We start from the raw sequence: 12,577 nt of genomic DNA, 5'->3' as shown, positions 1-12,577 counted from the left end.
CACATACAGGTCAAAACCCTTTTGGTGAATGGAATCTTCACCATTAGGCAACATCTATCTATCTTTTGTTTATCATGTTAACACAAGTCAAATATCATTTTATTTAGTGGCTGCATCTGAATATTTTTACCTTTTTTTGAAATTAAATTGCCTTCTGCTACTGTATGTTCTACAGGGCTGCTTCCTTACTGTACTGTTTCCTTCCTTTGTAAATATTCCAATTAGTGATTCCTAAGGCTGTAGGATGTGTCTCATCAACTGGTGAAAGTAGGATAATATCTCTTCTGTGAGCAGCTACGCAGTAAGGGCTTGCTAATTCTGGCTCTGACTGCTGCAGTCACATCTACAATGTGTCAGCCATGATGACATTTTAATTCAGAAAGCAACATATGTTTCCTTCTCATTTATTGCAATCACTTTCAAAGTACTTATAATGAAAACATTAAAACCGTGCAATGATTCAAAATGTATTTAGTTTAGCCTTTGTATAGATGCTAGATGTTCTTTGATAGTATAAGCTAATTAGCCTGTAAAGTACTTGGTACTGTGCAAAATGAGAAAGAACCAAAATTCCGAAGTCTTGGATGTAAATTATGTAGTTGTTCCGACTACAGAATATGTGCACATGTTAATTTTGTGCCTGAACAGTTCTGTATAACAGCACAAAATATCCAAGATCACCCAAAAGTGATTATTCTTAGCATATAAATTAAATAGTAATAGCAATGATATTTCCCTTTAAAAGTTTCATTACTTGCATTTTTTGAAAGATACTGCCATCACAGACTAGTATAAATGGGGACTACAAACTGGTGAAAGTATATTTTTAAATTTTCCAGCATTCATCCTTAGGCATGTACCAGTGGTTACTTTGGAGTAGATAAATCTTGGCACACAAACTTAGCATCACCTAGTATTTGGGTTTGGTGAGGATAATTCTTTTAGTGTGTGTAAAAATTATTTAGTGAGAAGTTTTGTAGATATGTTTTTAGTGTCAAAATAAAAGTATCTTCTGGAAAGGATTATGACAGGAAGATCTTATGACAAATAAGCTTTTTCCATGCATGACTCTGAAAAACCTAAATGTGCTATTCATGAAAGGTTGGAGTGTGGTGGAGGGAGATAGTGATATGCATGATACATGATTCCTTCAGAGGCTTACTTTGGCTTTTATAGGGTAGAAAAATTGGTATGCTTTTCCATCATGTACATAACCTATGATATGTTCCTTGGGTTGATCCTGCAAGTCTTACTTTTTGTGGTTTCAAGTCACCGATAACATAGAAAAGAAAATTGTGATGAAGTTTCATCCTGAATTTGCAATCCTTTACCTTGCAGTTAAACTGAAGAAATACAAGGAAAACATTTTTTTCAAAATTAGTGCTTTCTATGCTTAATTTTCAAATACTTCCTAATTTCTTATTATTTTCCTTTACATTTGACAAAGCACAGTAATGTTTACTTTGCTGGGGGATCCAGCACCACAAAGGATTTGCTGTGAGTTCTTCAAGGTTAGTTGGCTGATGGGACAAGAGCCAACAGAAAGCAAGAAAGAGAAAAGGGAAAAAAAACAAGAGGAATGTGGAAAAGAAATAAATATGGGGAAGAAACTGGGAACTGAGAGTTTGGGTGGCTTGCAGAAAGCAGAAGCTTAGAAGGGAGTTAGAAATCTCAGGGCCTTCCCCCAGGAAATGAGGACCACAGCAGTGTGGGAGCTGCCCAGGCATCCAAGCAGACAGATCCCCTTGTTGTGGGAGAGAAGCTGCAGGCAGGTGAGAACTCCATCACTATGTGTATATTAACTGTGTGCTATGGGAAATAACAAACTGGTGGAAGCAATTCCAACTCACCTCCAGAGACAGAGGATTATCTACATCAGATGATTCAAAAAGTACATTTCATTGCTGGTACCAAGGATTTCTGTTTTGAGCACTCACAGATTCTCAGCTGTTTATAAAGAAAAAATAATACCGTTGCTTATTATCACCTACAGTTTTCAATACCATTGTATTGAACAGTAGCTCTTCAAATATCCCAGGGTGATCCCAGCAAATTTCAAGTAATTTAAATTGGTACTGTGTAATTAATCAATTTATATGAACTGCTGCAGTTATAGCTATTCTCAGGACTCTTAGTAGGTAATTGTGCAGCCAAGTTTCAGATCCAAATCTGAGCACACTGATGTTGTTTTCTTTTCCTAGCAATAATTCAGAAAAGGCTAAAGAAGGAAAAGAAGGCAAAGAGGAAATTGCAGGAAGCACTTGAATTTGAGACTAAACGACGGGAGCAAGCAGAACAAACACTGAAACAGGCAGCTTCAACAGATAGTCTCAGGGTCCTAAATGGTAAGAAGCCAGTCTTTGCCTCTTTGTCATTAACTTTCAATTTGAGTGCCCAAAGAATCTTGTTATATTGACAATTTATAACATGATGGGAGATGAAAAAAAATCTTTTCTTTTTTTCATTGAAGCGATACCTCTCTCTTTATTGCTTTGTTACTTTATATAGAATGTGCAAATAAACTCACTGGAGAGAATGTTCAATCTAGGACAATTTTACATTATTAGCTTGAGACGTCAATTTTTTTTCTTCCTCTTTTTCTCCCCCCCTTTATGCTTGAAAAATCTATTGCTCATTAATCTTCCTAGTCTAACAAAAAAATTGTCCTGGCCTCCAGTCATTGTTCAACATTAAAAAAACTGACAAAGGTTGATTGTATTGTAATTCAGCATTGGAGTAACAGGTTGTAAAAAAGGCTATAAGAATCAAATGAAATATGTGTCAGTCTTACCTTTCTATGTTTCTAGACTCTCTGACCCCAGAGATAGAAGCTGACCGCAGCGGGGGCAGAACAGATGCTGAAAGGACAATACAAGGTAGGAATTTGCAAAAGGCTATAAATCTAGATCTTGCTATATGAGTTTTTCCTCAGCTTTAGACTGCTATTCAAGCATGTAGCCTACCATCTGGGCCACATCAAAACAAGTTCAAACAAGGTCAAGTTCATCTTGCTTGTTTATAAGAGAGAATACATTCTGTGCTGATAGATTTTCTTTAAATTAATAGGTCATTTCTGTTTATACAAAGCAATTAAAGAATAATTAATTTGAAGCAGTATTGGGTTGAATCTCAGACATGCTGAATGTAGTTTTTGTGAATATGTGCAGTTTGAGTTGAGTTAACAATGTTTTCAAAGGTATATTTGAAACATCTTGAGCCTTTTAACTGTACAAATGGCTAAACCTAATGGGTAACATTCAAGGCATGATGAGAATTTCATAGCTAATAGTCAGTGGCAGTTACTGAAAGGTGTGTTTCAATAAGCTACTCTGAGCATTAACAATAAATAAGCTGTTTATTCCCATATTGGATTTCTCATTTACCATACCCCATTATTTACATTTTAATAAAACAAATGTGCTGAGTAAATTTATACATGAAATACTAAAGAGAGCCATATCACTTCCCCTGTGAATCTAAATGTATATATATATTGCAAACATCAAGATATTAGTAAAGAGTAAATTTTGAAGATAGTTTTTATGTAACAATGTCTATTCTAGTCAACAGGCTAAATCTACCTACATGAACACTAAACAATAAAAAAACCAATTGTTTTCAATTGTAAATGAAGGTGCATTTTTCAGAGCCAAGCCTAAAATGATTAGCTCCAGTAATCACTCTCAATTGCCTTTATTTTGCATTTCGAAGTCAATCATCCTAACAGTATCATTTGACATCTTCTGTGTGTTATTTAATCACATTTTCTAACTCCTAGAGTTGTTACTGGTGTGCCACAAGGAGGCTGTAACAACAGAATAAAAAAGTCAAGAAGCTTTTAATGTATTGAGCATATAAACAAATACAAAAGAGACAATAAAAGTTCTTATGAAAGAAAAACACATGTATATAAACAAAGACATTTTTATTTAAAGCAAGTTATGTCTGCAAAGTCAATAACACAGAATTTGGAATATGCCAGATTAAATGTTGCCTGGGAAGTGTGTACATGTTACGAAGTTGGTTACTCCAAAATCTTGCCTTCCTTCCCATAAAATGTACTTACTCCAAAATCTTGCCTTCCTTCCCACAGAATGTATACCTTATTCAAAACAGCATTTGACATAATTCATTTGGTAAGAATTTGGTCGTTATGCAATTTTGTTATAATCCAGACATTTCATTATTTTGTTTGGTACAAAGACAGACTTCTAATTTCCTGGGAGGCTGTGCTGTTACACCAGTACTGGTACTTACTGCAGGCATGAACTACTTCATCTTCAGAGCATTCATGCAAGGAGATGAAGTTTGGAGTATTCCATTTTGATAGCTGGGAAATAGTAAGAGACAGATTAAGATGATCAATTACTTAACTTTCAAGTATCATGGACCTAATTTTTCAGTATAATTTGCATTTTGGCAAATGTATTCAGTGTCTTCAAGTCACTGTTCTTGTTGAATTCAGTTTTGCTTATGGGCTGAGATATCAAGCTGGATATTTATAATATGAGCAACACACAATTTTGGAAGTACATATGCTAAAGGACTTATCCCAAACTACACAGGAACATCACTTCAGCTTTAGAACTATGATTATGCATTCTTCTCCAGGTGTCCTTTGCCTACTATTGCTCATTTCATATATTTCCCCTTTTGCAGTAAACGAAATCAGGGATTTACAGGAGACATTCTCAGTAATGATGGCTTTTCCTTGATCCGTCTGTCCAAGGCAATGCACGTTAAAAAAACCCAAAATCCACAGATTATTATGTTATACAAGATTGGACCATGATATATTCTGATTGTGATATTGAATCATATCGCAAAGGCAACCTTAATTCTGACATTTCCCATCTCTACTTTGCAGTCTTAACATATAATTAAAAGAGAGGCTTTTTAAGAAAAAAGAATGAAAAAGCAAGAAATAGAGTTGTCATGTCTTATAGTTTAATATATTCAACTTAATCATCATACAGCAATTCAGAACTTTTCGTTCTGCCACAACATGTAACCCTACAACATAAATGTAACTGTAGGAGCTTATTGTCATTGTAGATCAGCTATTATAGGGTGACAGGCTTCAGAAATAGTTCAAGAAACAGTTTAATGGCAGACAAGTCACGCTATGTGTCAAGATTCTTAGTGTTCACTTCCAATACAGGAAGGAGGATTTCCTTTTGCCATAAACTCCCATTTTTCTTTGTCTCCATTTGCATGTATCCCTGTGTCTCTATCCCAGTTCCTCCTAGGTTCTTCCTCCTCCCTCCAATTCCACCTTTTGTCAATTGCTAACCTCTCTTTCCTTGCTCTACGTTGCATTGTGTTTCGTTCTTCCAAACTACACATTCTTCCTGCGTTCTGTTCTGAACTCAGTTTCATGTCACTCTGATTATTTCTTTAATTACAAGCTCTTTTGCCCTCAGTGATCCCCAGTCTCTCAGCTCTGTCTGACCCTCCTTGTTGCTTCCTCCTCTTGTCCAGTCATTTTGAGAGCTGCACTGATGATCCCTGTTCACAGCCTTCCCTGTTGCAAAACACTTATCTGTCTGTAGTCTCTGCTTCCCCTGACTCCCTGTCAAGTTCACATTCCCTACTGCTTTCAGTACGTTTCTGTTTCTTCTTGTGCGTCTGCCTAGATATCAGGGAGGGAAGCACTGAGAGCATTATGCTCTTATTTCAATATTTAGCACGGCAGTTGTTGGCAGGAGTGAGGAGAAAGAATTGCAGGGAAAGAACTGCTTCATTCCTGCAGCACTGGGATAAAGCATGCTCAGTACAGATGGGGTCCTTTAGCTGCAGAACTCTACAAAAGCTTTCCAATCTATGTAACTTTTTTCCAATACTTTTTTGAATTTTGCTTTGGGGCAACAAAGACCATAGACTTGCAATTATGAAAATTTAAATTACGGCCTTATATTTTATCTGTAAATTATATTTTTGTATAGTCTAGTATGCACCATAGAAGAAATATTCTATACAATTATATGATTATATATACAATCTATTCTGTAATAAATAATATAATATCATCTCTTTCAGGTTCTGGGAAAAAAATACTAGGCAAATACTTATGCCTTTCTTATTCCTCTCAAAAATATATCTATGTCTCAGTATCAAAGCATGCCTGGGGTATGCTTTTTTATCCACAATCATTTTTCAGTTTACTGTATTGAGCATGCTATACAGTTCTATAAATAAGCAAACAAAGGTAGGAAAGGTGCAGTACTCTGCAGGGAAGTGAAATAATTGAAATACTAAGTATATTTTCAGCATTTGACAAAATATTGTGCAAGAAAATCGTAATTAAAGCTAGAGATTTTGCCTACTGTTTATTATAAATAAATGGATACTTGTCAACTTGAAGTTATATCTTATGTTGGTATTTTTAAGCCTCACTTTTGAGAGTAAGGAATAGGACTAATTTAAGCATAAGAGATAATTGCATTTGTCAATAAGGGGAGTATGTTCTATTCTAATTTTCATTGTGTAACACTCATTTAGATTCACTTTTAGTTCATGTAAAGACTTTCGTAAAATGGGAGTGATAATAAGAAGAAATTTGAATACAAGACTATAAAAAGAAGCAATATAGGGTATTTCAGGGTTGGGTTTGAGTCTTTTAAGTACTGACTAGATTACAGTTTGCTGAAATGTCCATAAAATGTTAACAAATTATCCTAATAAATAATTCAGTTATGGGTCTCAGATATACTTAAATATATTTTTAAGATATACAAACAGATACTAAGTTATTAGGAGCTGGTGTAGACACTGGTTTTAAATGTTTTCTTTGCTTCTGTTTAAAATAATAATAAAGCAGATTATCCTCTTCTCCATACATATTGTAGGTTCACTAGATGCCTATGCCTAGCTCCCAATCCGGTTTCCCAAGACCCCCTCATCCCACACAAAAAGGTACCATACAAAGATAATGTTTGACTTTTATATACTGTTTTGTTGCCAGACCTCTTACTAAGCACTAGAACAATGACATTTACTGCCGCATTTACTTTCTTATTTCCATTGATTTGTTTCTTCCTCATCAGGTTACTTACCATGTATTTGCCTGCCTATATTGCTATTTTTTCTTTTCCTTTATAAGTCCCACATTCCCAATTTTCAGTCTCCCAGTAGTTTTCCTCCCAGGTCCTGAACATTCAACTTCATTCCATTTAACCATCGCTCCCTTTTTGCATTATCTAAAATCCTCTAAAAATGTTCTGGTTCTGCACTATCTTCCCTGTTGACCAGTCTTTTCTTGTGATGTCCCTGTCGTGTCTTCCTGTTCCCAAACTGCTCACAAATGATTCTGTGCTTTTGTCCCAAAGCTATCCTGATAAGAACAGGAAGTTTAATCAACGTTTCCCTCTTTCATGCTGGTATCTTGTTTGTCATTTTCATTTCTTTTTATTTGCTAGCAATTGCCTCAGCTGTACCTTTTCTGCTTTCTTCCAAATAATTTCCAGCTTCTACATGCCATCTTTCTAGCTGCTTCTGAAATCAGCTCCATCATTTTCTTATAAGTCTTCTCATCCTTTTCGGTTCCTGTGAATTCTCAGGCCTATCCTTTTTTTTTCTCACAATGTGTTTGTGTTGCAAGACATCCTTTGCATTTTGCCCATCCTCAAAGTTTTCTCATTCTGCTGCACTTTAAATCAGTTTTTTCCTTAACTATGCATTGTCTTCTAGCACAAATTTTGTTCTTTTTATTCATCAATCAAACTTTCATACCTCAGTTCCTTATTCTGCTGCAAATATTATTTTTCCTTCTAGAACATTATCAGCCTTTCTCCAGATGAGTCTATCTTACTTTCTCTGTCCCTTAGCAAAATGATTTCCAGGCCCTTTTCCACCAACTCTTTCTTCTTCCCTTTTTTTTATGTTCTCCACCTCTTCTGTAGGCTCATATTAACAATACAGTTAAGTGTAATCCTAAGTGACTTCAGACTATGCTTTCCTGATGTAAGAATAAGAGCCACTCAGCTACCATGCACACAAAATTTTCCAAGGCCATCTGTTTTTTCCCTCCCAGAAAGGACAAGGCAGGAAATAGAGATGTTGAGCAGATCCAGGAATAGAGAACGCAACAACAATTCAGCACACTGACTGCATAGTCCTGTGTGAAGTTCATTGTAAGGCCTTTGAAGGCAACTGAAGAAGAGCAAGAAAGAAATTGTGATTTAACTTTTCCCAGAGCAGAAATGTAGAGTGTGCATTTTGCTGCCCAAGTACTATGGGCAAGCTGCCCCGCAGCTGCCCTCCACATTAATAAAAATTGCTTAGAATCAGCTTCAGTCATTTGCCTGGAAACCTAACCTAAATTGTTTTCTGCATTGGTTCAAAACTTGTTTAATCTATTTTTCAACAAGCAAAATCAGTGTAATAATCTCATCAAATGATAGTCTTCGATTCTTTCTTGCTATATTTGTGTTTGAAAGATAGTTATCTGTAGGATTTCCATATTGAAAAGGAACTTCTGGTAGTTCTGTGGAGCTTGTGCACACAGTTCCATTTCTGATGTATAAATCTTGGACAAAAGTGTGTGGAAATATGTGATGATATTTTTTATGAGATCACTAACTTTATTGGAAAATGCCTTTATCAAGGCTGTGAAGTCAAGCATTCCAGAATTAGGAAATGGTAGAATTAAGGTTGTCTTCCGCACCTTTGTTCAAGTGTCTTTGTGTATGCATCATGATATAATCTTTAATTATATTATTAGATACTGTATTTTTCACAGTACCCTGTCTCATTCAATACATGGGGCAAGGATGTAGTTGACTAAATGAATATCCAGTATTTTCTTCATGTTCAGTGCTCAGGGTGTGTTCTCATGCTTTATATAATACCTAGTTTATATATATGACTTCCATCATTAGACATCATGCTTAACAGAAGAGCTGTAAATGATTATCTCAATTTCTTTCATCTATCAAATCTAAATTTTGGCATTTCCTAACAGCTGAGTGTTTTTCTTCACTAATGTCCTGCGTAGCCATTGCCTAGAGTTTTCTTCTTAACAAGTAAATTACAAAGTCAAAAGATTTCCTATGAAACTGTATCTGAAAACTATATGAACTTACTAACCAAGTAACTGATAAACTGTAATACCTTATTATGAGCAATGTGGTCTAAGGAATTACCATTTTGCTATGGTGGTTTTACAGATACTTGTTGAGATAAATAAAAACAATCTCGGGATACATTTCATGCTCTTGGGCGCAGAATCTTCCTTTTGGTTTTTTTGCAACCTGTATCTCAAGTTGTAAGAAACAGCGTCTCCATCATGCTTTCTTAGTTTTGGTTCTCCCTCATCTCTGGGCTTTGTAACTCTCAGTCCTAATATCAATTTCCAAATTTTATAACCTCTATCTTGCCTCTTTTTTTCACTCACCTTTCAGTGTTTCTCTTTATGTCCAGTCATAATTTCAGCCTGTAGTTTTGATTTCTTGTGCCTAATCCCTTTGTTAATCGAGATCCAGATGTCTCCAGATATTGACTCACAATGTTCTATCCTTATGCCACACATACATTTGCTTGTCAAGATTTCTTCTAAGAGATCTCAAATGACTTTACCCGAGTTTCTTGCACTATCTGTGTTCTGTCCCACCTCTTTCCTTCTACACTCAACCACTGGGTTTTGTTCTTGTCTGTTAATCCAAATCACTCAGTCCCCCAACTTCAGTCTCAGTTACTGTCAGCCAGCCATATTTATTAGTTGCTCCCTTTCACAGTGTCTTCCAGTGCCCTAGTTTCTGTGTTTCTATCTATGTGTTTAACTAGTCTCAGTCACTCCCCCAGTCACATTTTCTGTCCTTATTTCCAATTCCAATTGTATTAGAATTCTTGTCCTAATTTCTGTAAATCTTGAGTATTTTTATGAGCTCATGTTTGTAGACTGCGAAGATTACTGTTGGCTGCTAATCATAGATAGGATACATTTTCCACTGCAAGACTACTCTCAAATTAACTAATGATTTTTTAAAAATAGTTTTTAATATCCTCAAATGGCAGGGCATCTATTTCTTTTCTGGGAACATCAGTTCTCTTTGCAGCACATTTAACTAAAATGTCTTTTCTTTAGTCATTTCTTCATCTATTTTGCTCATGATATTGACTGAGATGACCGACATCAAGCCCATTTCTTTCATCCATTATCCTTCTCTAAAGTCCCTCCAATAATTGTGTCTCTCTCCCAGTGCTTCTATCTCCTGTCTTTGCATTTCTATCCGTTCCTTGCCATGTCCCCCTTAATCAAAAGAAATTCTATTTGCACCTGTAGCTGCCCAAAGACAAGGTCATCCATCTGTATAATGCCATGTAAACCAATGGCCGAATATTCCCGTAAGTATTTATTGATTAAACCCAAGAAAAGTTCCTGATCCTTTATACATTTTACCAAGATTTTCTTGCCTTTTTTTCTCGCTAAAACATCTTGGAACTGTTAAATCTCTATATATATCAACTTGTAAATTGTGCACTTTTATTCAATTGACACTTGCTCATCAGTTATTCCATTTTTATCACTGCTTCATAAGTACTATGGATTTGTTGTTACTCATTTATTATTGCATGGGACTTCTAGCAGAAAGGTGCTCGGGTTTAGTTTAGAGCCAGGATTCTCAAATGGATTTATCAGATCATTTGTAGAATGAAAATACATTTTCACTTTCCCACGTGACATTCCTTTTCTCTGTCCACCCGTTTCAACAGTTTCAGTTTCCCCTGTATTGATGCTTTCTCATGTTCCTTCCACCTCCATTTCACCTTCCCCCCTGCCAAGTACTGCTTCTGAATATCTCAAATATTTCTTAATATTCCAGTTCTTTGACCGGTGAGACAATGTGTGTGTGTGTGTGTGTATGTTCTGGAGCAATGTGGCTGCTGGTTGACCAGGTGGCTGACTAGGAGGTACATGCATTCTGAGGGATCAATGACAAGCCAGGAGATACGCATTTTCTGCTGGACATCTTGTTGCTGTCTCTTGGCAGCTGGGCAAATCAAACAGTACATGATGCTTCACAGCAGCTGATGGGCCAAACAAATGGTTTTTCAAGCTGCAAGAGACCCACGGCCCACCTGTTGTGCAGGCCTGCTATAAAGGTTGAACATTTCAGCAGGGAAAAGAAGTCGGTAGCTGGAAACAAAGCTGTCAGAAGCCTGGAAGGCAAAGGGGTTTTTTTTCTAGATATGTTGAATAACTGCCCAAGGAAACATCTGCTACTTAGCTAGGCTGTTTATGGAAACAAACAGCTGACTATTCTAGACCCATAGAAATATAAAAAGGTTCTCTGAAGCAGCAATTGCAAAAGAGTGGACTGGGGTTTTTTTTGGAGATGTTCATGTCTGTGATTTTTTAGGCCACTTAGGCTGTTATTCCATTAGGCCACACTAAATAAAAAAAGAAAAGAAAAGAGCACACTTAGTAATTTCTATTTAATTTGTCAATAATAAGTCTTTTATCAGCTTAGGAGTCAACGAACAGTAAGGTCTGCCTACATGAAATATCATCTTTTGTGAGAATGTGACTTCCAGCAATCTGGCAGATTTGTTTTGGGGTTTTTTTTGCCTGATTATCTGGTTTCTTCATTAAGTTTTGATTCTGTTGGTTTCCAAAGGTCAGTAAGACAACTGGTTTCAGTTTCTACAGCTTTGGTTAACTGCAGACATAGGACAAGACTGTCTCTGTAATCTGACTGGTCTCCCAGGGTTATTCTAGAACCTCTAGGTAAGAGTAGTGATCTGAGCTACCAGAAACACATGGAAAAGACAACAGATTGGAGCAAGGCCATTGTAGTGACCCACTGGGGAGTGATGTCTGCTGTTTAGTTATTGATCCTTCTCTGCATGCCCGAGTTTGTCAAACGAATTGATGCATTGGTGAAAATGTATGCACATGCACCATTCAGTTTTTGAAGCTGAAGAGTAGTCTGTTTTCTCTTCTCTTTTGTCTTATGCTAAAAAGAAAGTTTATTTTCAGACTTAGTGGTGGTCTTAAAGGGGGGAAATTGTTAGGCATTTAGTGTCTAAGTCTCAGTGACATTTAGTGGAACTGCTTTACTAACTCCCTTTGGTTAGCCCACATGATTCTGTTTTATTTTTGTTCAGTCTTCCTAAAATATTTGCTGGTTTAACACTGTTCTTATTTGCAGTAACACATAATGCTTCATTTTCCTTCTGATTAGTGCCTTAAACTTCAGCTGCTTTTTGACTGCAGTGTGTAATGCCTTGTATTAATGTCAGGGTCATGCACTTATTATTCATGTATACAGTGCTATGCACTTCAATGAAATTATATACATAATAATAAATAACAACATTAATCTGTGTGCACCACCTTGAATTTCATTACTGTAGCAGAAGATATATCTCTGAAAATAGGTTCTCTAATTTTTATACATTTTAGAAAGAGCTTGGCTCTCTCTGTACACTAATTTAAATACTTTATTTCCCCTAAGAAGAATAAGCCTTACTAGCTTTACTAGCTCACAAGTTTCAGACACTTGTCTTACTGATTTTTTGGCTTGACAGACTATCCAATATAGTTCAGCTTTTAAACCTGGATTGTATAGTAGAC

At 36.1% G+C, this 12,577-nt stretch overlaps 1 protein-coding gene across 1 annotated transcript in view; it reads left to right on the top strand.

The window, feature by feature from the left end:
• Positions 1-2,876, top strand: part of DACH1 (dachshund family transcription factor 1) — a gene marked incomplete at both ends in the record, with an annotated part of 164,402 nt that extends 161,526 nt beyond the window's left edge. The window contains 2 exons of the mRNA XM_009080840.1: positions 2,202-2,345; positions 2,808-2,876. Of these exons, the coding sequence (XP_009079088.1) occupies positions 2,202-2,345; positions 2,808-2,876 (213 nt within the window). The remainder of the gene's footprint in view (positions 1-2,201; positions 2,346-2,807) is intronic.
• Positions 2,877-12,577: the final 9,701 nt, after the last annotated feature.

This window comes from Acanthisitta chloris, unplaced genomic scaffold, assembly GCF_000695815.1.
Source record: "Acanthisitta chloris isolate BGI_N310 unplaced genomic scaffold, ASM69581v1 scaffold22208, whole genome shotgun sequence".
In the NCBI taxonomy this organism is placed as follows: Eukaryota; Metazoa; Chordata; class Aves; order Passeriformes; family Acanthisittidae; genus Acanthisitta; species Acanthisitta chloris.
The sequence above is the reverse complement of the archived record's forward strand: the minus strand, read 5'-3'. Positions and strand labels throughout refer to the sequence as shown.